The 26,478-nt window shown below is 40.5% G+C and overlaps 2 protein-coding genes across 2 annotated transcripts in view; one reads left to right on the top strand and one right to left on the bottom strand.

Moving 5' to 3' along the window:
* Nucleotides 1-24,717, bottom strand: part of KMO (kynurenine 3-monooxygenase) — a 71,574-nt gene extending 46,857 nt beyond the window's left edge. Inside the window, exon 1 of the mRNA XM_055583237.1 lies at nucleotides 24,598-24,717. Within this exon, the coding sequence (XP_055439212.1) occupies nucleotides 24,598-24,717 (120 nt within the window). The remainder of the gene's footprint in view (nucleotides 1-24,597) is intronic.
* Nucleotides 1-26,478, top strand: part of FH (fumarate hydratase) — a 215,845-nt gene that overhangs the window by 154,158 nt on the left and 35,209 nt on the right. The gene's annotated exons all lie outside the window — the stretch shown is intronic.

Raw genomic sequence — 26,478 nt, forward strand, 5'->3', positions numbered from 1 at the left:
TCTTAAGCATCCATCATGGTCCATCTTCTACATCCATGGTGATGCAGAAACTTACATATCCCACTCAGATCTTTTTTTTTGCACTCATGCATATTGATGTTTAAGGGCTTCCCAGATGGCTCATTGGTAAAGACTCTGCCTGCTAACAAGAAGACGTGGGTTCAATCCTTGGGTCAGGAAGATCCCCTGGAGAAGGAGATGGCAAACCACTCCAGTATTCTTGTCTGGGAAATCCCATGGTCAGAGGAGCTTGGCAGGCTATAGTCCGTGGGGTCACAAAGAGTCAGACACGACTTAGTGACTGAATACCAATACAACCACATATAAATATTTAATTGATGTAGCTTTTTAAATGTCTCAAAGCACCTCAGAATCAACAGATACAAATTGAAACTTCTGATCCTTGCCCCAAATCATGTCAGTTCTCTTCACATGGAATGGATGGGATATCTCAGAGAATGGCATCTCACCCATCCTGTTGCTCAAGCTAGAAATCTAAGAGTCATCTGTGGCACTTCTTCATTCTCCACATCCAGTCCATTCTAAGTTCTGCCAATTCTACCCTGTAATTTTTCTCTATCTATCCATCTCTTCTCATTTTCACCATTCTGCTGCTAGTTATCATAATCATTCTGCTTGATTGATGTCAAGTTTGCTTCTATTCTATTAGCAGTCATCTGACTTCTTGGCCATTGATTCTCTACAAGCCGTCATTTGGTGTAATGGTGAAATAGGCCATTTGAATGAACTCTTCTGCTAAGAGAAAGAGAAAGCCCAGACAAGTGAACTTGGCATTTGGTGCCACACCTAGGGTTATCTACTGATGGCAGAGGAGGCAAAGAATTTCAACAGAATTTTTGATAGACCCATGATGCTACAAGGACAAAATCTGGAGTTTAGGACATATACCCCAACATCCTGCTCAGGAGGGTTTAATAAATGCCCAGGCTTTGGGTTAGGACCCTCAATAAGTATCTAAGAAATAGGGTCAACTGGAAATAAATCAATGATCAAAGGGACCAAAGTAGGTCTAAGACTCTTCTCTAGCACTGATTGGATTGTGTCCATCCAGGACTGCTGGTAACCACAAACACCTAACAGCAGCAAATATAATCCTCCCAGAGAAACATGACATCACTGTAGGTCTAAGATTTTCTCCATAATATTTTTAAATCATGGAGATCATATCACTTTCCCACCTCAGCTTTGCTAGCCTTCTTTCAGCTGCTTGTTCTCACCATGCTCTCCCTCACCAAAAGATTTCAGTGGCGAGCAATCTTTTCCTCTTTTCTCTTTCTAGTAAATTCCTATTCATCCTCAAGTTTCCACTCAGCTTTACTTCCTAAAGGAAGCCTCCTTTAGCTACTGTAATGACCTCAAACCCCTTACTTATGAGTTCTCATAGCACTACAGACTTTTCCTTAAAGAAGCATTAAGGGTTGAACTGGTTCCCCAAATTGATATAGGGCTTCCTCAGTGGCTCAGCAGTAAAGAACATGCAAAGAAGGAGACTGAGGAGATGTGAGTTCTATCCCTGAGTTGGGAAGATCCCCTAGAGGAGGGATAACAATCCACTCCAGTATTCTTGCCTGGGAAATCTCATGGACAGTGGAGCTTGGCGGGGAGGGCTACCATCCATAGCATTGCAAAGCATCAGATATGACTGAGCAACTGAGCACAAGAATGAACATGAAATTCATATGCTGAAGCCCTAACCCCAGTACCTCAGAGTATAACCTTATTTGGAGACAAAGTCTTTACAGAAGTAATTAAGTTAAAATGAGGTCACTAGAGTGCCCCTAAATCCAATATGATGGGCATATTTATAAAAAGGGGGAAATTCGGGCACTGAGACACTCTCAGAGGGAAGATGATATAAAGAGACACAGGGAGAAGACAGCTATCTACAAGCCAACGAGAAAGACCTGGAACAGATCTTTCTCTCATAGCCCTGAGAAGGAGTCAACCCTTTTGACACCCTGATTCTAGACCTCTAGCTTCCAGAACTGTGAAATGATAAATGTCTTTTGTTAAATCACCTGCTTGTGGTACTTGGTTATGGCAGCCCTAGGAAACTAATAGAAAGTGCTTATCACAATTGAAAGCTTACATCTTTAGGGTAATCCTGTAATCAGTATCTATTTACCCCACTGAGCTGCAAACTGTTTTTGCTCATCATTTTATCCCTGGCCCAAAGCATTGTGTTTGAAATATAATAAATACCAGATTGATATTTGTTGAATTTATAAATGAATAGTAGAGATTACATTTTTAAGTAAAGTTTGTAACCAAATCAAACCATCTATGTATATCTATGGAAAGGAATAAAACCACTGGAATCAAGCAGAGTGGGATTCAGCCATGTGGTTGGAATAGAAAGCAAGGAGTTGAAGTATTAGTTGGATTGATGGACAATAGTAATTAAGCTGGATGGGAAGGAAGGAAAACAGAAAAGGCTTATGAATGAGGGTGTAGGAGGTCCTTGTGAAGAACAGATGTAGCAGAAGCAACTGAATGAGAGAGTTAGGAAATCAGGAGGTTTTGAACAGAGAGCCCCATATCCAACATTATTATTGTAGACGAGGCAGTTCTGTGGAATGACAGTGTCAAGGTCCAGGGTGTCATCATGGGACTCAGAGGCTGAAGTACAGTGGAGGTGGAAGGGGCTGAAAGTACAGAAACCAAGGAACTGAGAGGCTAGGGAACTGGTTAGGACAATAATGCGAACTTTGATAGTCTCTCAAGGCAATGGCAGGGCTGGAATATAGAAAAAAGATTAGGTGTGAAGTCTTCAATATCGGGTGGAAATGGCCTAGAGGTTGATTGATGACAACAATGAGGGGACAGAGGTGATAAAGTAGTGCAAGTAACCTCAAAAGATTTACAGATAAAAATGGAGACAGAAGCTGCAGGCTGGAAGTTGCAGTGTAGAGTAAGGATACCATGGCAACTCCCAATCCTGAGATGCTTGTGCTGTGGGAGAAGGCTGTAAGTAAGACTGTTCCTGTCCTTAGGTTTAAGCTAAGGAGTCTGAGGGGCAATGCACTAAGTAAGAGAAAACACTGGAAATTTTGCATACCAAAAAACAGATCCAGTGGACTCTGTGCAAGATTTTAGAAGAAACAGTAGCAAAGAAGTCAGCAGGGAGACAGGATTCAGTGCTGGATGAGGGTAAATACTAAACTAGAGAAGCTCTGAGATGTGAGGCTGGTGGGGTCACAGCAGCCCCCGGTGGATGTGGGAATAAGGAGAGGGCTTTGCACCTGGGCAGTGTGTAAGGGACCTATTAGTACAGTTGTGCAGTCACAAGAGCTTCCCAGGTGGTGCAGTGGTAAAGAATCCACCCACCAATGCAGGAGATGCAGGTTTAATCCCTGGGTTGGGAAGATCCCCTGGAGTAGGAAATGGCAACTCACTCCAGTATTCTTGCCTGGGAAATCCCATGAACCAAGGAGCCTGGTGGATTACAGCCCATGGGGGTCACAAAAGAATTGGACACGACTTAGCAATTAAACAATAACAACAACATATCACTCTGGTAGGGGAGGTTGATAATGGGGCCAGAGGTATATGAGGTGGGGGAATGGGAGGGAGGTCCAAGCAGTGGAGACGGGGCACGGAATATGTGTATACATGTGGCTGATACACTTCATTGTACAGCAGGAACTAACACAACATTGTCAAGCAATTATACTCTAATTTTAAGAAAATAATATCTAGTAAGGGCAATAGTAATAAGTTGTTATCAAGGAAAGAAAAACTGTAAGCTAACAGTAAAGTTCATACAATAAAATAAATTTCTTCAAATGGTTAAATTGCTCAGTTGCATCAGAAAAAAAAAATAGAAGGGATTAAAAGCTAGATTGAGTAAGTCTCACTGAAGAAAAAAAGAAAGGTTTGTGAAAATCCTCTTTCTTTCACAGTGTTATGATCATTGGAGAAGGGAATGGCAATCCACTCCAGTGTTCTTGCCTGGAGAATTCCATGGACAGAGAAGCCTGGCAGGCTACAGTCTGTGGGGTCTCAAAGAGTCGGACACGACTGAAAAACTAACACACACACACAGTCCATGATCATAACTGCTTCTTTTATGCATATGGAAAACAGGGCAGGAGAAGGATATTGATCAGGAGATGAAGAGGGTCAGGAAAGTTGGAGTGAGGGTAGAGGAAGTAATTTAGAAATTAGTTTTTTCTTGTATTTCCTTATTTACTGGGGTATAGTTGCTTCACAATGTTGTGTTAGTTTATGCTGTACAATGGAGTGAACCAGCCACCTGTATACATATATCCCCTCCCTCTTAAACCTTCCTCCTACACCACATCCCATCCACTAGGTCACCAGAGGGCACTGAGCTGAGCTCCCTGTGCTGCACAGCAGGTTCCCATTAGCTATCTCTTTTACACATGAGTGTATATATGTCAATCTCTATCTCCCTATTCATCCCATCCCCCACCCCTCTCCCTGTCTCCACACATCCATTCTCTATGTCTGCGTCTCTATTCCTGCCCTGTGAATAGGTTCATCTGTACCATTTTTACAGGTTCCACATACATGTGTTATTATACAATGTTTGTTTTTCTCTTCCTGACTTTCTTCACTGTATATGACAGGCTCTAGTTCCATCTACATCTCTGCAAATGACCCAACTTCGTTCCTTCTTATGGTTGAGTAATATCCTATTGTATACACTGGGAAAACAGCCCAGGGAGAAAGACAACAGGACACGCAAACCACAATCTAAACAGCAGAAGATCAGTGAAATTAATATACGGAAATGATATAACTGAGCAGGACCATATGGGGCCTTCCCGGGGAAGCCCATTCCCCCATAACTTCTGCTTTAGCTCCTCTCTGAAGTACCTAGATAACAGTAACTGATGCACATTTCCTGAGTCTTTTTTTAACAGATGTGAAAACTCCACACCAAATGGAAGCTACTTGATGATCATGAGTACATAGCCCCAGACCTCCTTGAGCCTAAGGACTGAATGTTAACCCCTGCAACACCACCCTTTCCTTCACTATCAACCAACCAGAGAATTGTACATGAGCTGATCATATACCCTGTGACCACGACCTACCCTCTCCACCTCGCCTGGCCTTTTAGAATGCTTTGGTGAAACTCTTCAGGGAGTTCATGGTTTTTTGGACATGAGCCACCAGTCTCCTTGCATGGCCCTACAATAAACCTTCCTCTGCTCCAAACTGACATTTTGGTTCATTTAGCCTCAATGTATGTCAGGCACACCAACTTGCCTTTAGTGGCAATAATAGAAAACTAGAGAAACTGAAATTCAGAAGCAAGAAGAACATTCATTTGTTTCCAGGGAATTCAACTTGAATTATGGAATAAATGAATTATAACAAATGATGTACAAATATTAATAAGAGTCGGTGATTGGGCTCAGAAGGGGCTCATTTCCAAGCCAATGACCTACTCTTATGGGTTTTTTATGTTCCTTTTCTTTGACCAAAATTTGATTCCAGGATCTGGGGAGACAAAGCTGACTCAGGTGAATATATGCTTCAAATTTTTCTAAAGTTGGCAAGGAGGTTGATCCCTACCTCTCCAACACTTCCTGTATGTTTGCCAATCAAGCCTGCATAAATAGTTCCTTATGAGGCAGAAGGAAAAGAAGGAATATCACATGATATGGACACAATAAGAATTAGTATAATCTTGTTTCATGAAAATTTTAAGTGCTAGAGAGGATGAGGGTTAGTAGGATCTCTTATGCATTGCTTGCAGCGATTTCAAGTTGAGTTTTCACATCTCTGACAAATCAGCAATTCCTCTTCAAGGCATGTACCCAAAAGAAACTCCCAGAGACACATGCCAGAATATCCAGAGCCACAGTTTCCATAACTGAAAATAAATAAAATTCTGGAAAGAGTCTACATAGCCATAACAGAGGTAAGGACAAATAAATTATGGTATAATTACATGATAAAATAGTATAATATGAATATATAACACTATGAGTAAAAAAAAGTCCCAGAAGACTTCAAACTGCCTGACACTCATATATTAAAGATAACTACAACTAAACCACTTGTATGTGTATATACACAAGTTTTAGAAGTATATTTGTTATTTACATGTGTATATATATATATATATGATCAGTGTATATCATGTATATATCATAAAACTTTTACATATATTTATGTAAGCAAGAGAAGCAAGATTTAGGGCAATGTAATGGATGAGAGAGAAGCGCAGAGGTTATTGTAAGTCACTGCATGCTCAGTCACTTCAGTTGTGTCCGACTCTTTGCAACCCTATGGACTGTAGCTCACCAGCCTCCTCTGTCAATAGGACTCTCTAGGCAAGAATACTGGAGTGGGCTGCCATGCCTTCCCCCAGGGGATCTTCCCAACCCAGGGATCAAACCCTTGTCTCCTTTGGCTTCTGCATTGGCAGGCAGATTCTTTATCGCTGAGCCACCTGGGAAGCCCCGTTATAAGTCACTGCTGCTGCTAAGTCGCTTCAGTCATGTCCGACTCTGTGCGACCCCATAGACGGCAGCCCACCAGGCTTCCCATCCCTGGGATTCTCCAGGCAAGAACACTGGAGTGGGTTGCCATTTCCTTCTCCAATGCATGAAAGTGAAAAGTGAAAGTGAAGTCGCTCAGTCGTGTCTGACTCTTCGTGACCCCATGGACTGCAGCCCACCAGGCTCCTCCGTCCATGGCATTTTCCAGGCAAGAGTACAGGAGTGGGGTGCCATTGCCTTCTCCTCATAAATCACTGCAATGCATCAATTCCAGTTGAGTGGTGAGTTCAAACGTACTGCTGCTGTTTCTTATTAATACACACAAAAGAATAAACAACAATGCTTTCTCCAAGACCAGTCATAATAAGGTGTTCAATTCTGTATTACTAAGGTTTGAATCCATCCTAAAGGAGATCAGTTCTGGGTTTTCATTGGAAGGACTGATGCTGAAGCTGAAACTCTAATACTTTGGCCACCTCATGCGAAGAGTTGACTCATTGGGAAAGACCCTGATGCTGGGAGGAATTGGGGGCAGGAGGAGAAGGGGACAACAGAGGATGAGATGGCTGGATGGCATCACTGACTCTATGGACTCCAGGAGTTGGTGAGGGACAGGGAGGCCTGGCGTGCTGCAATTCATGGGGTTGCAAAGAGTCGGACACGACTGAGCGACTGAACTGAACTGAACTGAAGGTTTGAATAAAACTAAAAGGAAAAATTATTTGTAGATATTATATAAATTCAGCTAGAAAGATTAGTAACATGGCTTACAAAGTACTTTATAGATTCACTCTAACTTTATTTCTCCTTCTCACTTCTATGTAAAATGCTCTTAATCAGGAATTGGACTGTAGCCCACCATGCTCCTCTGTCCATGGGACTCTCCAGGCAAAAATACTGGAGTGGGTTGCCATGACCTCCTCCAGGGGATCTTCCTGCCCCAGAAATTGAATCTGAGTCTCCTGTATTACGGAGAGATGCTTTACCATCTAAGCCACCAGGGACTCTTTAGTTGTTACATAGGCAAAAATGCTAGGAAGACCCAAAGAGATAAATGGAAAGGAAAATATGTGTATATCATGCTCAGCCCACCACATACTCCTGGGTAAGGCCCAGCTGCTTCCTGTGCATCAATAAGGAGGGAAGCTGGTGAGAGGAGGGAAGAAACTATATGGGGTTAGACTCCTAGGAGCTATTGTAGTTTTCATGCCAGTTCTTAGAGTAAAGCCTGAAAGTGAGAAGTCACTCAGTCTTGCCCAGTTCTTTGCGACCCCATGGACTATATAGTCCATGGAATTTTCCAGGCCAGAATACTGGAGTGGGTAGCCTTTCCCTTCTCCAGGAGATCTTTCCAACCCAGGGATCAAACCCAGATCTCCCTCATTTTGGGTGGATTCTTTACCAGTTGAGCCACAAGGAAAACCCAAGAATACTGGAGAGGGAGAGGGCAGTCTATCATTTCTCCAGCAAATCTTCCCAACCCAGGAATCGAACCAGGGTCTCTTGCATTGCAGGCAGATTCTTTACCAACTGAGCTATGAGGGAAACCCAGACAGAGTTAAGCCTGGACATAGACTATTACGAAAAATCTCCATATTTGTTTTGCAGCATCAATAGTTCACAGTAGTAAGCAGTTTTGATAAAAAATAATCTGAAAAGTAAATGTTTTATTAACAACTGGCTTAGCCTGTTTGTGCTTCAGCAGATGCTGAGCCAATTCCTTGGTTACATAATCATGGATTTACTCCACTTACTGCTCTTCCATTTCTCCACTTTCTCTAACTTCCTTCTTTAAGGGTCATGTGCTTGGACCCCACTGTGGACCATTATATTGATGCCTAACTTACTAATTTAAAAGATAATTTGAAAATTTCTTTTATATAAATGTGGAGTAATGCTTCTCAGGCATTCAGCCAGTGTGGCTTTTTGCAGTAGGATCTACTACCTTTCCGCTGATTCCCACGTGACCTCAGCAGCAAGGATTGTTCAAGTATCCAATGATCATGCTGCTGCTGCTGCTGCTAAGTTGCTTCAGTTGTGTCTGACTCTGTGCGACCCCATAGACAGCAGCCCACCAGGCTCCCCCGTCCCTGGGATTCTCCAGGCAAGAACACTGGAGTGGGTTGCCATTTCCTTCTCCAATGCATGAAAGTGAAAAGTGAAAGTGAAGACACTCAGTCGTGTCCGACTCTTAGCTACCCCATGGACTGCAGCCCACCAGGCTCCTCCATCCATGGGATTTTCCAGGCAAGAGTAGTGGAGTGGGGTGCCAGAAAACTTTAAATTTATTGGATTGGCCCAAAATTCATTCAGGTTTTCTATAACATCGGGAAAACCCAAACAAACTTTTGGGCCAATCCAATATAAATGCTGACCTTAACAGGAAGAGGCATCATGATTTTTAAAATGTCATACTTTCTATGCCTTTTTATATAGTATGTTTGAAATTAATCTGGTAATGTATTGTTAAACATCAGTCAACTAATTTTGACCTCATGAAGCATATAAAACTCTCCCTAAGAGTCACAGAGATTGCTTGTTTCTGAGTCTGTCACCAAACAAGCTTTAGCAAAGCCTATTAATAATCTCCTACTCGTGGAACTGATGCTCCATCACTTCAGTCCTGTCCAACTCTTTGTGACCCCATGGACTGTAGCCCACCAGGCTCCTCTGTCCATGGGTTTCTCCAGGCAAGAATACTGGAGTGGGTTGTCATTTCCTACACTCCAACTCATGGAACTAATGTAATGTTAAACATGTGTCAACTATTTTTGACCTACTGAAGCACATAAAACTTTGCCTAACCCCACTCCAGTACTCTTGCCTGGAAAATCCCATGGATGGAGGAACCTGGAAGGCTGCAGTCCATGGGGTCGCTGAGGGTCAGACAGACTGAGCGACTTCACTTTCACTTTTCACTTTCATGCATTGGAGAAGGAAATGGCAACCCACTCCAGTGTTCTTGCCTGGAGAATCCCAGGGACGGGGGAACCTGGTGGGCTGCTGTCTATGGGGTCGCACAGAGTCAGACATGACTGAAGCAGCAGCAGCAGCAAGAGTCATAGACATTGTTTGTTTCTGAGTCTATCACCTAACGGGCTTTACTAAAGCCTGTTATGCTTTAGTACTAATGGAACTCATGGAACTATAGCTTGGTCTTTGAAGAATTTGATCTTTGAAAGTAGCAATGTAATGAGAAGAACCAGATTGTTAATTGCACTTACTCTGAAATAAGCAAATAAAAATGTCTTCATACTTTGTAACTATTATTACATCTGCTAGAATTGAGAAAGTGAAAGTGTTTGTTAGTATCTCAGTCATGTTTGGCTCTTTGTAGTCCACCAGGCTCCTCTGTTCATAGAACTTTCCTAGCAAGAATACTGGAGTGGGTTGCCATTCCCTTCTCCAGGGGATCTTCCCAGCCCAGGGATTGAACCTGGGTATCCTGCATTGTAGGCAGATTCTTACCATTTGAGCCATCCAAGGACTCTAGAATTGTGAATGTTATGTCAAATGTTTTATTATTTAGATCTTACTCTGAACTCTCTTACCTGTATCATTTGAATTTGGTGTCTAAAGTCAAGCAACAGCCCTGATTTTCCTTCTTTTGTTGATGATAAGATGAATGCCCCCACACACTTTGAAGTTGGGGCTCTTAAGAATGTTTGTTCATGACTTTTTCTCTAGCCTAGATACTCCTCCAGAACACCATCTCTGACTACTGAACCTCTCTTCCTGGGTGTCTTCCTAGGAAGATTCCTAGGAATCTTCATCTCAACATAACTCACATTCAACTTATTCCCCTCTTCAACCTTCAGACCCTTCTCCTCCTCTGTGTTCTTTCTCTTAGTGAATGACAACTCTACCTGCTATTTCACCCAACTAGGATAACTCAGAGAATAGTTAATGCCCTCTCTACCCACAAATATATATTTAATGAGGTAACAAGTCTTATTTACTGCATCTTTCAAATCTCTCTGAAAATAGATCTCCTTCCCATACCTTCCACTGTTCCTATATGGGGCTCCCATTGCCTAACACCTGGACTACTACAAGTTTTCTAGCAATTCTTCCTCCCCCCAGTGTCTACCTATTTAAGTCATACTTCCAGAAGAACTGGCTATTGTCTAAAACAGAAATTGAATGATGCAGTTCCTTTCTTAAAATCCTTTATTGGCTCCTCATAAGTCTTTAAGAAAAAGTCCCAAGTTTTCAATATGGCATAAAAGATTCTTACATTTGATCCCAGCCCCTCAAGCTCATTTTTCTTCCTCCTATTCTCATATACTATCTCTAAGAGGTAGACCAAAGTCACTGTATTTTTCCTGAATATGCCTTGCACTTTTATACTTATGTGCATTTGAATCTTATGTTCCCTTTGCCTGGGCTGTTTTTTCCTCCTTTAGCTTTCATTCAAGAATCATATCCTCTGTTCAATTTCTCTTAGTATCTCTCCAATTCCAAAAGACTTGTCTTTTCTTCTTTAATTCCATGGATGCATATATGTGTTTTAATATATTTCATAATTAGCTGAATTATTTATTTACATTCCTGACTAACTTTCCCACTAGGCTGTGAATGCCCAGGGATTAATGATATGTGTATGGCTTGTATTTTGTCCATCTTTCTATTTCCGGTACAGGCTTGATACTTAGTAAAAGACTCAACAGTTTGTAATAAAAATTTAGAAAGTATTTGAAATAAAATGTAACCTTCCACAATCTTACCACCAGGGAGAACCAGTATTAACATTTCCTATGTATATAAAGCGAATGATATTTCTTCTTAAAATGGTATTAGGATATATAAAACATATATATTTTATTATATAGTTATCTTTTAAAAAGGAATAGTATACTGTGAATGTATTTCCAAGTCATAAGATATTTTAAATCATAATACTTAAGAATTGCCTTACATTTTGTTGTATGCAATACCCTTACATTTGTACATTGGAGTTATTTTAAATTTTTAGGGTTATAAACAATTGCATGGTGCCCACTGAGTTCTTTTGGTAAAATCACAATAATGAAATGGTCCTTCAAAGCACAGGTCTTAGTGACAGGGACCAAACTCCCAGAAACTTCTGAGATCCATACTCTCTTTCTGTCTGCCCCATTGGTTCTTGAGCCTTAGTATCAGGAGGAATGGAGGAATTTATATTGTTTAGTATCAGGAGGAATTTATATTGTTTAATTATAAACAAGGAGAATGGAGTAGAAGAGAGTCAGATAAGTTGAGGAGAGGGTTTTGATGGCTTGGAGTGTGGCAGGAGTTAGTTGTATCTTCTTTGGTTTTGTTTTTGAAATAACTGGAAAGTACATGGAAGAGGTTGAGAGTGAGCGAGATTTTTAGAAGGTTTTGTTACAGGTTTTGTACATACTCCAGATTTGGTGTATTTGAGAGTCTATATTAGATTCTAATGCTTTTAACTTTCCTCAGATTAAAGGACAATCTTCCCTCTAAAGGCAAGGCATTGCTGAAGCTGACTTTCAGAGAGAGAGGGAGCATGTTGCTTTCTTCAATTCCTTCATGTTTTTAAGACTATCAGCATATATTTTTTTCCAATTGTCTTCAAGAAAAACGTGCCAACTGAGATTATCATCACCAGTGGAGGAGTGTTCTTTTCTCTTTGAGTTGACAGATAGATGAATAGCTGAATGAAGAGATGTGTATGGACAGATGGACAAACAGTATTTTGGAGCCAATAAAAGGAAAGCAGAACACTTTCTTGGTAGGCAGTTAACAAAACTGATCTGTCTAAAGTTATTGGCTCCTATTATACAGAGTGAAGTAAGCCAGAAAGAAAAACACCAATACAGTATACTAACGCATATATATGGAATTTAGAAAGATGGTAACAATAACCCTGTGTACGAGACAGCAAAAGAGACACTGATGTATAGAACAGTCTTATGGACTCTGTGAGAGAGGGAGAGGGTGGGAAGATTTGGGAGAATGGCATTGAAACTTGTAAAATATCATGTATGAAACGAGTTGCCAGTCCAGGTTCGATGCATGATACTGGATGCTTGGGGCTGGTGCACTGGGACGACCCAGAGGGATGGAATGGGGAGGGAGGAGGGAGGAGGGTTCAGGATGGGGAACACATGTATACCTGTGGCGGATTCATTTTGATATTTGGCAAAACTAATACAATTATGTAAAGTTTAAAAATAAAATAAAATTAAAAAAAAAAGTTATTGGCTCCATTTCAGATACTGTTCATTAGGCAGCAAATGAACTAAACTCTGAGCAAGGACTTTTGTTTTATGTAGGTGAGAACAGGGTTTATGAGGTACCTTATCTATCAGGGTAGCAAAAAATACTCAAAATGTTAGTCAGGCCTGTTAGAGAAATACAGATATGTGAGTGAGATAGCTCAAAGAAAACTTATTTGGTGAGAGGAATTGTAACATAAGCAAAACTACAAAAGAAATTGAGGAAAGCTAGTAGAGTGAGATGAAAACTTGTCTCTACTTATTGAGCAAATTCAAGATGATATCCATGGTCACAAAGAAACTGACTTCACTTCTGTTTGTACAAGGTGCTAGAAATCAGGGCAGTAATACAGGTTTATCATACATAAGTTTTTGTGCCTGAGGAGTGGAAAACAAGAGTGACGTGAATAGATATTTTAATATTAATGAAATAAAATAATAATAGTTATTAAGCTATTTGCATGGTTTGTCTCGTCAATATTTGCATAAAGTAAAAAGTATACACTTGAACTATTAGTTCAGTTCAGTTGCTCAGTCATGTCTGACTCTTTTCAACCCCATGGATTGCAGCATGCCAGGCCTCCCTGTCCATCACCAACTCCTGGAGTTCACCCAAACTCACATGCATCAAGTCGGTGATGCCATCCAGCCATCTCATCCTCTGTCATCCCCTTCTTCTCCTGCCCCCAATCCCTCCCAGCATCAGGGTCTTTTCCAATGAGTCAACTCTTCGCATGAGGTGGCCAAAGTACTGGAGTTTCAGCCTCAGCATCATTCCTTCCAATGAACACCCAGGACTGATCTCCTTTAGGATGGACTGGTTGGATCTCCTTGCAGTCCAAGGGGCTTGCAAGAGTCTTCTCCAGCACCACAGTTCAAAAGCAACTATATATAGACCTTAACCAAAAATTATGAAACATCTGATGGTTTATACATGTCTAGAATATTTATTTTGGAGAAAGTGAAAATTCTAGGTGACATTTGATTTCTATGTTTATAAAGACTAGATTGAGAACAAAGCTAGTGACCTGTGAGGAAGGAAGTATGAAAAGGAAGCAACAAAACTGTAGAGTTAAAAGAATTAGGGACCTAGTCTTAGCCCATGATGAAGAAACAAAGACCCAGAGAGGGTAAGAGTTCCTGCACTTCCAGCAGATTGCAGCCTTTCCTGTGCATTCTCCTCAGTGTCTTTTGCTGATTCTATCCAACTGAACTGAGTGAAGAGTGACTGTGAGGTGGAAAGACCCTAGGGAGACAGGGCAGAAAACAGTGTCTAGGGCAAATTTGGCATAAGGTCCAGTTTGAGCCTATAAATTTGTGACAGAATTTAACATCTCTAGACGTGAGATATAACCTCTCATAGCATCAAGGTCAGGCAGTTTCAAAGGCAGTTCCATCAGTTGTTGTTGTTTAGTCGCTAAGTCATGTCCAACTCTTTTGTGACCCCATGGACTATAGCTCACCAGTCTCCTCTGTCCATGGAATTTTCCTAGCAAGAATACGGGAGTGAGTTGCCATTCCCTTCTCCAGGGGATCTTCCCAACCAAGGGATTGAACCTGCATCTTCTGTGTCTCCTGCATTGACAAGCAGATTCTTTACCACTGAGCCACCCGGGAAGCCCCAATATCACCAGTAGAAGCCACTAACAATTTGACTACTAGGGGACAGGGCACAATTAACAATAATAAGTCACGGAAAACACGTCTCCTTGACCTGATGTTTTGAACAACTTTACCCTCTAAATAAGCTCTTAATGGAGAATTTTGCTGGGTCAAACAGAGGGGAAAAGGAGTTGCTTGTCAGCTAGGGAGACAGAAGAAATGCTTCAATATTGCCCTAAAATACATCTTCAAAGTGTGTGCTAGAACAATGGACACTGCAACAGCAGGCAACAACTAAGCCTGCTATTCTCAATAATCCTTACAGCTGAAACTCTAAACTTCAGCCAAAAAATGCGAGATCAGTAGCTGTAACTGTCACTGAAAACTCTGATCATTTCCATCATATTTGTAAGCATTGAAAACAGTCACCTCAGCAGCAGCATTTCCAGATACCAAGAACCTGAATACCTACCCATCTTCAGGACACATGTGCAATGGCCTTTCTTTTGACTTCTCTGGATTGTCATCTGGTGAAGAAAACAGGTCTCACTCTAACCTAAACTCATGTGGCAGTTTTTTACCCCTGGGTTGACTTAGGTTAGAATTAGAAAACTGTAAAACTCCTTCCAAATGGCAACCCACTCCAGTATTTCTGCCTGGAGAATCTGAAGGACAGAGGAGCCTAGTGGGCTATATAGTCCATGGCGTTTCAAAGAGTAAGACACGACTGAGTGACTAAACAACAACAACAAAACTCTTTTCAGCCTGAAAAGTAGAGATTGTTTTTTAAATCTTCTTCTTCTTTTTTTTTTGTAAATGTTAGTCCTTCAAAGTATTGCATTCATTATGACTCCATTCTGAAAAATAGTGTCTTTGTTTTACTTGCCCATAACATCTAAGAGCATGATCCTCCAATTTGTTCTGAAAGCAAACTCATGCACACAAGATATTTTAGTGTGTTTGACAGTACAAGGCACTGGGATAACTGTTATAAAATAAAAGGGGGCAAGACTCAAAGATAAGAAAATATTTAGACTCATGAAGTAATAGAAACTTCTATGGGGAATAAACTATGCATATCTACAAATTTGGGTGGCTCAGTGGTAAAGAATCCACCTGCTGGTGTAGGAGATGCAAGAGACAGGGGTTCGATCCCTAGGTTGGGAAGATCCCCTGTAGAAGAAAAATGCCATCCCACTGCAGTATTCTTCCCTGGGAAATCCCATGGATGGAGGAGCCTGGCTGGCTGCAGTCCATTGGGTCACAAAACAGTCAGACATGACTCAGCAAGTAAACAATTATCTCTTTACAATTATTATGTCTATAACTTTAACAGAATGCAGTCTGTGATAAAGGCAAGCAAAGTCCTGTGTGCATTTGCAGGAGAAGTTACACCCCTAGCTTCCAGGAGGTAATCCCTATTGCAGGGGAAGTGATTGGGAGCAGTGTTTCACACAAGAAGGAAAATAAGTGAGTATAGTGATTTTTGTAAATACTCAGATTAACATTCTTGAAAAACTGTTTTAATGTCTTTCCCCACTCTTTAATAGATAAACTTTAACCAGTTTATTATCATGGTTTACAATTTCTTTCACCTTTAGTTTCTCAAAGACTCCTTCATTGATCTATTGGTTACTTCTGACCTCTTTGACTTAATGTGTTTTCAAAGAACAGAAATCAATTGGTTAATCACAGAATCAGATGATCACTACATTAGAGCAAAGACAAATTCTTGAGTAATCTTTCACTAGGCAAGGTATCATTGGGGAAAAAAATCAGTTCATTATATTTTTTGGACTTCTGAGTAAAGGTTCTCAGCTCTGTTCCAATTTTGCCCCTGGGGCCCAGAGAGAGCCTTTAGTGTATCAGCCTTTAATAATCAGAGATCCTAGTCTAAGGGACTAGGATCAGTCCATGGGGAGGAAGATAAGGGGAAGGGTGAAACACACACACACACACAAAAGAAAGTAAATGGGCAAGCAAATAATTTTGTCCTTTATGTATTGAATTTAACCTTCTTGAATCACTCTTTGTAATCAGTATTTTTTTTAATTTCCTCAATATTCAGTCTTTCATCCATTATGAAATTTCCTTTACCTTCATATCATTAAGAAGAGTTTTTCATTCCTTTCATTCATTTATCTGTCAAATACTAAATAATGACATTAAGCAATATTAGGTATGGTTCCAGCCAAGAGAGGCTATATCCTTGTAGGAATAGATGCTTAATAAATAGCTTACCTACTTACCCAAAACAAATAAAGTATATGATTTCAGGTGCTGATAGGTAATATAAAAAACAAAAACATGGAAAGGATGAGGCCAGGCAGGTAGACAGACTCAGTTCCTGTAGGGCTTTTGGTAAGGAGTTTAGATTTTACTTTATTTGTAATGAAAGGTTTTAAGCAATGAATGGTAATTATCACACTACTGATTTGAAAAGTTGATTCTGGCTGCTGTGTGACTGCCTATGGATAAGAGTAGAAGCTAGGAGATCATTTAGGAGGAGGCTGCAGGAGTATGGATAAAGAATGATGATGGCCCTAACTAGGATGGTAGCAATGACCAGAATTGAAATATATTTTTGTTATAGAGCTGCCAAGGCTTATTGGTAGAATGAAAGAGAAACAGGGGTTTTCATAAAATGAAAAAAAAGAATCAGACATGATTCTAAGTATGGACCTGAGCAATAAGGTGAATAGAATTCCTTTGCAGAGGAATTTTAATTGCTTCTTAATATATGTGTATTAGTTCATGTCTTCCATTTCTAGCACATGTATGTGTGCCCAGATAATGAAGTGGTTCTATGATGAAGAGTTCAAGTGTTATTCAGGGAGAAACCTGTGGATGATACTCACATTTTTATGCCTTCCAAAATCATATATCCAATCACATATTTGTTATCTCCCCTACCTCAGTTGACAAAGAATTTGCCCGCAATGCAGGAGACCCTGGTTTGATTTCTGGGTCGGGAAGATCTCCTGGAGAAGGAACAGGCTACCCACTCCAGTATTCTTGGGCTTTTCTTATGCCTCAGCTGATAAAAAAATCCACCTGCAATGCAGGTAATCTGGTTTAAATCCCTGGATTGGGAATATATCCTGGAAAAGGGAAAGGCTACCCACTTCAGTATTCTGGCCTGGAGAATTCCATGGACTGTATAGTCCATGGGGTCACAAACAGTTGGACATGACTGAGTGACTTTCACTGTCACTTGGATATCTAAGAGCCATCGTAAGAGATATCACTGCTGCTACCCTAATCCAAGCCTTGGACAAACACAACAGCCTCTTAACTGGTCTACCTTGTCTTAAAATTTTCCCAGTTCTTCTCTTTATAACAGCCTAAGGAATCTTAAAACCACGGCTTGCTTTCCTACTTAAAATCTTCCTACGGCTCTCCACTGCATCTGGGATAAAATCTGTCTGCCTTGCACTCTAAGATCCTAGGATCTCTGGCTATTTCATTCTCCCCAGCCTCAGTGGCCACTCCTTTCCAGTCTCATTCTTTGTGCCTTTCTGTCTGCTCCAAGAAAAGTGCCCAGCTCTTTATCTCCTCATTGTTTCTCTACAGTCCTTCATCTACCCCAAATGGTCTTTCTGTAGCCCTTCAAATGATAGTTTCCTTCACATTTTTCAGGTCATATATCTCCTCAGAAAAGCTGTCCCTGACCACACTCTATAAATGGATACCCTCAGGACTCTACAGCATTACCCTGCTTGAATTTCTTTTTGTAGTACTTAGGCCTCGCTGAACTTACTTTTCTTCTCCACTGTCTTTCTCCTCCCTAAATGCTTATCACTATATTCCTAGTACCTAAAACAATATTGGCACATAGCTGGCACCCAATAGGATTTTGTTGACTCCATGAATTCACATTTTATGCAAAATTTTGATAGGAACAATTGGATTGAAGCCAGGTATAAAGTATGAAGAAATGAGGATGTATGTCACATACATTGGCCAACACAGCATGTGATAGTGAAGGAAGAATCAGAACAGGCCCTATCTTCAAAGCAGGACTCCATCTTGGGCTGGACTGTGGACTCTGAGCTATAAGCCCAGTATCTATGGAAACGACAAACCAACTGGAAAACCAGGCCCCAGAAAGGAAGAGCCCCTAATTACCTGTGTAACCAAATAGAATCATACATTCTACTATGCTTATTGATGTATGACCACAGGCCTATTGATAATTGTCCACTGTTAACTACCTAGGCGTAAGGCATATGAATCACGGGTTAACTTTGATTGTCAGGGAATTTGGGGAGGTGGGTTTGTGCACGTACACTTAGGGTATGTAAGGTTTTCACAAAAACTGGTTGGGGTCCTTGGCTAATGGGAGACTCTGCCTTGGGCCCGCTGGTGTAATAAACTGCACTCCACTATCTGCGTTGTCCTTCTGAGTGAGTTTGTTTCCCAGAACGTGTGGCTACAACAATAGCAAACCAGAAATGTTAAAACTGTCATCATACTTTAGGGAAAACACAAAAAGGAAGGCAACACCCAAGTCAGAATTAGCACAAACTGTATAACTCTATGTGGTACAAAATGTACTCATTTACATACAACTTAGAACAGTGTCTGGCACATTATTAGGCCCTCAGCAAATTTTCGCGGAGTAAATGAAATAAATAAACACCTATGATTTAAAAGTGTGCACATGATTAAATCGAAGGCAAAGCCAAAATGATTAAACTTTAACTAATTCCAAAATAGTTGTTCTGCTAAGGGAGGGGAAAATACAGTTTCACTGAGGCAGCCCCATGTTAAGCAGAACTAGCTTTCCTATAATAACCATGGAAGCAGAGAATAGACACCCTCTCCCCTCATCTTGCCAGATGTGGGGTCATCTCAGCCCATTCATCTCACCTGCTCTGTGCCTCACTCCACCAGCTTGGGACCAGCCAGACAGGATCACTGAATAAGTATTACTCCCACTTACTCAAACAACTAGTGAACATTCAATGTGATAATTCTGCATTAACTTCATGTTTCTTGACACTTTTATTCTTACTAGACGGTATAAACTGAGTTATTAACCAAAGCAGGGCAAATGTTTTGATTAAAATGACTATTTACATTAATATTTGTTTTAAAACATAGTCCATTCAGGGATTAATCAAATTCAATTTGCTTTATTTTCTATTTTGAAAAATGCTATACAGAAAAAACAAGGGAAAATGGAAATAAGATAGCTCTTTTAGGAAAGAGCAAACTAAACTAATACCACATTTTAAAAAGGTGTATTTAAATATCAGAAACGTTTCAAAAGAAAGTGAACAATCCTTACAAGTGATTAATAATACTAAAATAAGTGAAATAGGTGAGGAAGATTAGAGGTATAATATCTTTATACAACAACAAAGGTGGTCAAAAAGTTATAATATAACTAACAGTTATAATATAAATAAACACCACAGATGTAACATGTAATTAATGCCACTGTATGTTGCATATGAAAGTTGTTAAGAGAGTAAATCCTTAGAGTTCCCATTACAAGGAAAAAATATGTTTTCTTTTTCTGTTATTTTATATCTCTCTGAAATGAGAAATACTAAACTTCTTGTGGGAATCATCTTATAATGTATGTAAGTGAAATCATTATGCCGTACACTTGAAACTTACAGAGTGCTCTATGTCAATAATACTGCAGTAAAACTGATAGAAAAAATATTAATAAAAGCAATTAATCTCTGATCAAAAAGCAAAAAAAGATTAATGATAATATAATACCACTACCAGGAATAATATATCCAAATAGATTCTTACCAAGCCACCACCAATGATAGCTATATTTTTTCTTTGAATATCAGAAGAATCCATCACTGCTGAAGTGTTTTTCACAGCTGTTGGAGCTCTCTTCACAGAGAAAACTGTCTCCTATACACTGACTTCCCTCCGTCTTTGCCTTAAGCCCTGCATTGGTGAGCCAGCAGCAGCATTTGAATAGGGCTCTTTTTCCTTGAACTTAGAAGGTAGCATTTAACCCATTAGTTGCCGGAAGGACAATCAGCTCAACTTTAGGGGAAAGGGAATTCGTTGCAATAACCAAATTTTGAAAAATCCAGCCAAGTGAAGACTGAACACTCTCTTATGTGTAAGTCAGAATTTTTAAAGCACAAGTTTTGTGGCTATTCTTCTTCCTTTTCTATACCAAGTATTCTTAGTTTCATTTTCAACCATGACTAACCCATGCATGAAACTTCCCTGATCTGGTGTCCCAGAGCATCTTACACTTCTCTTAATAAGATGGCATGGTTTCCCAATTGTTCTGTGGATTGTTCTTGTTATTAAGCCTGGTCAGGAATTTCACCTAAACCGTCCTTATGGATTGTCTTTAACAGACTATACCAGGGAAAACATTTTTCATACTCTAAATATTCTCCTGAGCAAGATTTTGAATTATAAAATGACAATACTTCCTTTTTTGTATCAAATGCTAGAAACATTAGAATCTAATTTGTGTATTAATCCTAGGGGAAATGGATAATATTATGCTTTTTGTAAATTCATTCATGGCTTCATTTTGTCTCTTAAATTCTTTGTCTTCTTTCGCTCCATTTTAAATGTATATTTTAAATTTCTGTGTGTATCTTTGAATTGGAGGGTTTTTTATAAAACAGAACATGACAGGTAAAATAAAGTAAGAATGTAAATGAAGACGCTTCTTCACTTCCTGGTGAGAGCAGGAAGACTTCAGACTGGTTTTCCTCTGATGAGGAACTAGAGTTCAACGTCATTCGATAGTGACCTCTTGTGGATAAATATAATCAGCATTGTTGTTAGGAATTTTTTTTTTTTCAGGAACGTTTACTTATTTATTTAGAATAGTTAATGAGCTTCCCATGTGGCAGTGGTAAAGAATCCACGTGCAATGTAGGAGACATAGAAGACAGGGGTTTGATCCCTGGCTTGGGAAGATGCCCTAGAGTAGGAAATGGCAACCCACTCCAGTATTCTTGCCTGGAAAATTCCATGAACAGAGGACCCAGGCAGGATACAGTCCATGGGGTCACAAAGAGTGAGACATGACTGAGTACACACACACACACACACACACACACACACAGAATAGCTAATACATTTACATTTTATGAAATACAAAAAGTACAAAAGGGTATACAACGAATAGTCAGTTTTCTTCTAATCTTGTCCCTTGGGCAGCTATTTCCCCCAAGATAACCAGTTTTTTAATTCCCTCTTCTTTTATGAACACCTCTCTCCTGCTTTCTCTCTCTGTCTCTCTCTCCCTCCTTCATACCTCCTTCCTTTTTTTTCATAAATAGTAGCCAATTTTATACACTTTTCCACACTCCAGGTTTTCATTTACAACATAAACTCAATAATAATTTAATGTCAGTATACAGAGAGCTGTTTCATTTGTTTTTTCATTGTGGACTATAACACCAAAAACTAAAGCACGTAAAACCCAAGTATACAGTCCAATAACTTATTGTAAAGCAAGTACTCATGTATTTACCACTCAGACTATGAAAAAAAAAAAAAAATTGCCAGGGCCCCAAAAGTCTACATGTGTCCATTGCCAAAAGTCTCTTCACAGAGGTAATCGCCATTCATACAAGCAACCTTATAATCCTTTAGTTTTGGACTTCCCTGATGGTTCAGAGGTTAAGAATCCCCCCGCCACGCAGGGGACACAGGTTCAATCCCCGACTGGGGAAGATTCCACATGCCTCAGAGCAACTAAGCCCTTGTACCACAGCTACTGAATCTGCACTCTAGAGCCCGCGAGCCACAACTACTGGGGCCACGCAATGCAACTGCTGAAGCCTGCATGTTCTAGAGCCTGTGCTCTGCAGCAGGAGAAGCCACCGCAATGAGAAGCCTATACACTGCAACTAGAGAGTAGCCCCTGCTCACTGCAGCTAGAGAAAAGTCCATGCACAGCAACAAAGACCCAGTGCAGCCAAAAATAAATAAATAAACTTTAGTTTTGCCTCTTTGCTTCTTTTTATTCATTTACAGTAAGCTTTACTGTAATGAATTATGCTGGTTTTTTTTCTTTGAAATTTGCTTCTTTTCTTCAGTATTTTATTAATCTGTGTTATTCCATGGTGTTCTAATTCACTTGTTTTCATTTATCCATTCTACTGCTGATGGACATTTGAGTGTTCCCAGTTTTTCAATATTGGGTGGCCAGAAAGCTTGTTAGGGCTTTTCCATAAGATGTTACAGAAAAACCCAAATGAACTTTATGGTCAACCAAATATTTTGAATAATGCTGCTATGATCAACCTTGGATATATTAGTACAATGTAGTACACATACAAATGAGCATGTATATTAGTACACTGTAGTGCACATACATATGAGCATGTATTTTACTACAACACAGTGTGCATACATGTGAGCTTGTATATTAGTACAGTGTAGTGTGAAGAAGGCTGAGCGCCGAAGAACTGATGCTTTTGAACTGTGGTGTTGGAAAAGACTCTTGAGAGTCCCTTGGACTGCAAGGAAATCCAACCAGTCCATTCTAAAGGAGATCAGTCCTGGGCGTTCATTGGAAGGACTGATGCTGAAACTGAAATGCCAGTACTTTGGCCACCTCATGCAAAGAGTTGACTCATTGGAAAAGACCCTGATGCTGGGAGGGATTGGGGGCGGGAGGAGAAGGGGATGAAAGAGGATGAGATGGCTGGATGGCATCACCGACTCAATGGACATGAGTTTGAGTGAACTCTGGGAGTTGGTGATGGACAGGGAGGCCTGGCGTGCTGCGATTCATGGGGTCGCAGAGTCGGACACGACTGAGCAACAGAACTGAACTGAACTGAACTGAGTGCGTGTACATACGAGCTTAGTATAGTGTAGTGCACATACATATGAGCATGTATATTAGTACAGTTTAGTGCACATACATATGAGCATGTATATTAGTACAATGAAGCACACATACATATGAACATGTATAGGAATTATATACTGGTTATGCTGATTTTTAATTTTCTGAAACAAAGTTATGTTCCAAAGCATTTTACTTTTACTTGACACAGTGTATAGAAATTTCTCTTCTGCTACATCCTCATCAACATGTGCATTGTTGGTATACCCAGTACTTGCTGGTGGATGTGTACTCTATCCCACTATAATTTTAATTTGCATTCTTTGATTATAAATAAAGGTGGGCACCTCATTCACATTTGCTTTTCTTCCTCTGTATACTGCTCAATTTTCATTTGGGTTGTATTTTTTTTTTTTAACTGGCATTGTATATGAGTTTTATTCTTTATATATATTGAAAATAACTTCCACTCTCTGGCTTGCCTTTTTGCTTTCTTAGTGATGTCTTTTGATGAAAAGATATTCTGAATTTTAGCATATCAAATGTACCAACCTTTTCCTTTATAGGTTTGTTTTGATGGTTATTTATTTGGGTTTAGGAACTCATGTTATCTAATTTATGTATGACTATTTTAAACTGAGTGCTCAAAACTGTATTAAAAAAAAAATCAAGACGGCAGAACAGAAGGATGTGGCTCTTACCACCTCCCACAAAAGCATCAAAAATACATTTACATGTGGAACAGTTCTCACAGAACACCTACTGAATGCTGGCAGAAGAGCTCATACAACCAAAGCTACATGACAGGTTACAATGTAACCAGGTAGGATGAAAGAAAAAAGCAAAGGATTGGTTGGGGACCAGCATCCCTGAAGGGGAGCTGTGAAAGAGGAAAGTTTCCCTTACCTTAGGAACACCCTTCAGAGCCTGAGATGACAAAGATAGATTGGGAGCTTCAGAGGCTCAGAGGAGAGTGTAGCAGCCAGACTGTCGCAGGCAGAAAGGAGAAAGACAAGCACAGACAGTCCTGGCTACCTTCCTGCTCTCCCCAGTCTGAGGTCCTAGTCTGCTGGTGTGCAGAAATCTGAGCTTCAGAAGAGAGACCAGGGGAGAGTACTGGGGATGGCTCCATGGAAACAGCCTGAAGGGTCTGGAGTACGGTCCAAGCAGCAACCAAGGGTGTAGATGGGAGGGGCCCTGGTCCATCAGAGAAGCCCTATCATTATCACAAGTATAAATGAAAGGACATAGCCCCACCATAACAGTCTCATTTTCAGCATTCTCACTGCAGGCAAGGCTCCAGTGTGCAAGCAATGGTGGGTTGTCCACAAGCAGAGGCGGGGCTGAAATCTGAGCCTATGCCCAGGGGCTGCATAATTTAGGAAGAAGGACTGAAATCTGAGCCATGGCCCAGAAGCTGTGATCCAGATTTACACCATCAGTGGCCAATTTGTGAGCTCAGTACCTGATGAACTTCGGGGTGGGTTATTAGTGCTCCCACAGCTGGAGTGGGTCCCATGGTAGCAGCTGCAAACTTTGTGGGTGGGCACATGCAGAGGCAGGGCTGGGCCTGAAATGATTCCATAGTCCCCACAGCAGATGTAAATGTACAACTATAGCAGTCCCAATGCCTGACTACAGAGAATCTGTACTGATGAATCTGCACTGGCGACTTTGTGAGCACACTGCCTAAAAGACGCCCAGTGCAATCACCTGCATTTCCCTGGTAGAGATGGGTCTGAGGGCAGTGTCAACAACCAACCATGTACTTTGTGAGCCAGCACAATGGGTGACAGATGACACCACAGTGTGCACTTCATGGGCGACAGCTCCTGTGAAAGGATACCTAGTGGCTCTTCTACTGGAAGAGAAGGTCAGTTTCCCAAGGCAATAGAAATAAAACACAAAAATAAAGGAAAGTGATCAAACCAAACTTTAGAGCTTTTGCATGGCAAAGGAAACGAAGCGATATGGAATATGAGAAAGTATTTGCAAACAATGTGACCAAAAGGACTTAATTTCCAAAACATTCAAACAGCTCATAATGGGTTGGCCAAAAAGTCAGCAAATACAAACTACTATATATAAAATAGATAAAGAGTAAGGTCCTACTGTGTAGCACAGGGAACTATCTATAATATCCTGCTGCTGCTGCTGCTAAGTCGCTTCAGTTGTGTCTGACTCTGTGCGACCCCATAGACGGCAGCCCACCAGGCTCCGCCGTCTCTGGGATTCTCCAGGCAAAAACACCGGAGTGGGCTGCCATTTCCTTCTCCAATGCATGAAAGTGAAAAGTGAAAGTGAAGTCGCTCAGTCGTGTCCGACTCCTAGCGACCCCATGGACTGCAGCCTACCAGGCCCCTCCGTCCATGGGATTTTCCAGGCAAGAGTACTGGAATGGGTTGCCACTGCCTTCTCCCTGCAATGTCTTATAAACACCAATAATGGAAAATAGTACAAAAAGTAATATACATATGTATAATTGAATCACTTTGCTATACACTAGAAGGAGATGAGACCTGGGTGTTCATTGGAAGGACTGATGTTGAAGCTGAAACTCCAATACTTTGGCTACCTCATGCAAAGAGCTGACTCTTTGGAAAAGATCCTGATGCTGGGAAGGCATGGGGGCAGGAGGAGAAGGGAATGACAGAGATGAGATGGCTGGATGGCATCACCAACTTGATGGACATGGGTTTGGGTAGACTCCAGGAGTTGGTGATGGATAAGGAGGCCTGGCGTGCTGCAATTCATGGGGCCGCAAAGAGTCAGACACAACTGAGTGACTGAACTGAACTGAACTGAACTGAAGTAACTAACATTACCTTGTAAATTATTATACTTCAAAAAAAAAGAAATGACATGAAAAGAAAAAAGACTGCAGTAGTCTGAAGCTTAAGCTACCAGTACATTAACTTAGAGAGGATTTATTTTTGCTTCTGCCTTGTGCCTATAGGTGATTTCACATTCATTTGATGTGTAGAATTAGCAAGGTCTGTCTGTTTCTGAAATGGTTGTTCCACTGGTGTCTGCATGCCCCATATGACACTAAACAAGTGATCTTCACTTTTTGTTCTTTCAGCCTAGGAATTGAATAACTTTTTTCCATAACATGTCATGTGCTTATTTTGAATGTTATTTATCTGAAAGACAAATCCTATGGAAGTATTCATTGGCAGTTTAGTCACAGATAAAATAGCCTGAAACTTACATATAATTGTCTGCTTGATAACTGCAAACTTTTTCCCTTCTACTCAAAAAGTATATCTGATAGGATATTATTACCCAAGTAACAGTCTGTCTGCTTCAATTATTTTTAAAAATTTTTTAAAAATTTCAAACCTGA

Source organism: Bubalus kerabau, chromosome 5 (assembly GCF_029407905.1).
Source record: "Bubalus kerabau isolate K-KA32 ecotype Philippines breed swamp buffalo chromosome 5, PCC_UOA_SB_1v2, whole genome shotgun sequence".
NCBI lineage: Eukaryota > Metazoa > Chordata > Mammalia > Artiodactyla > Bovidae > Bubalus > Bubalus kerabau.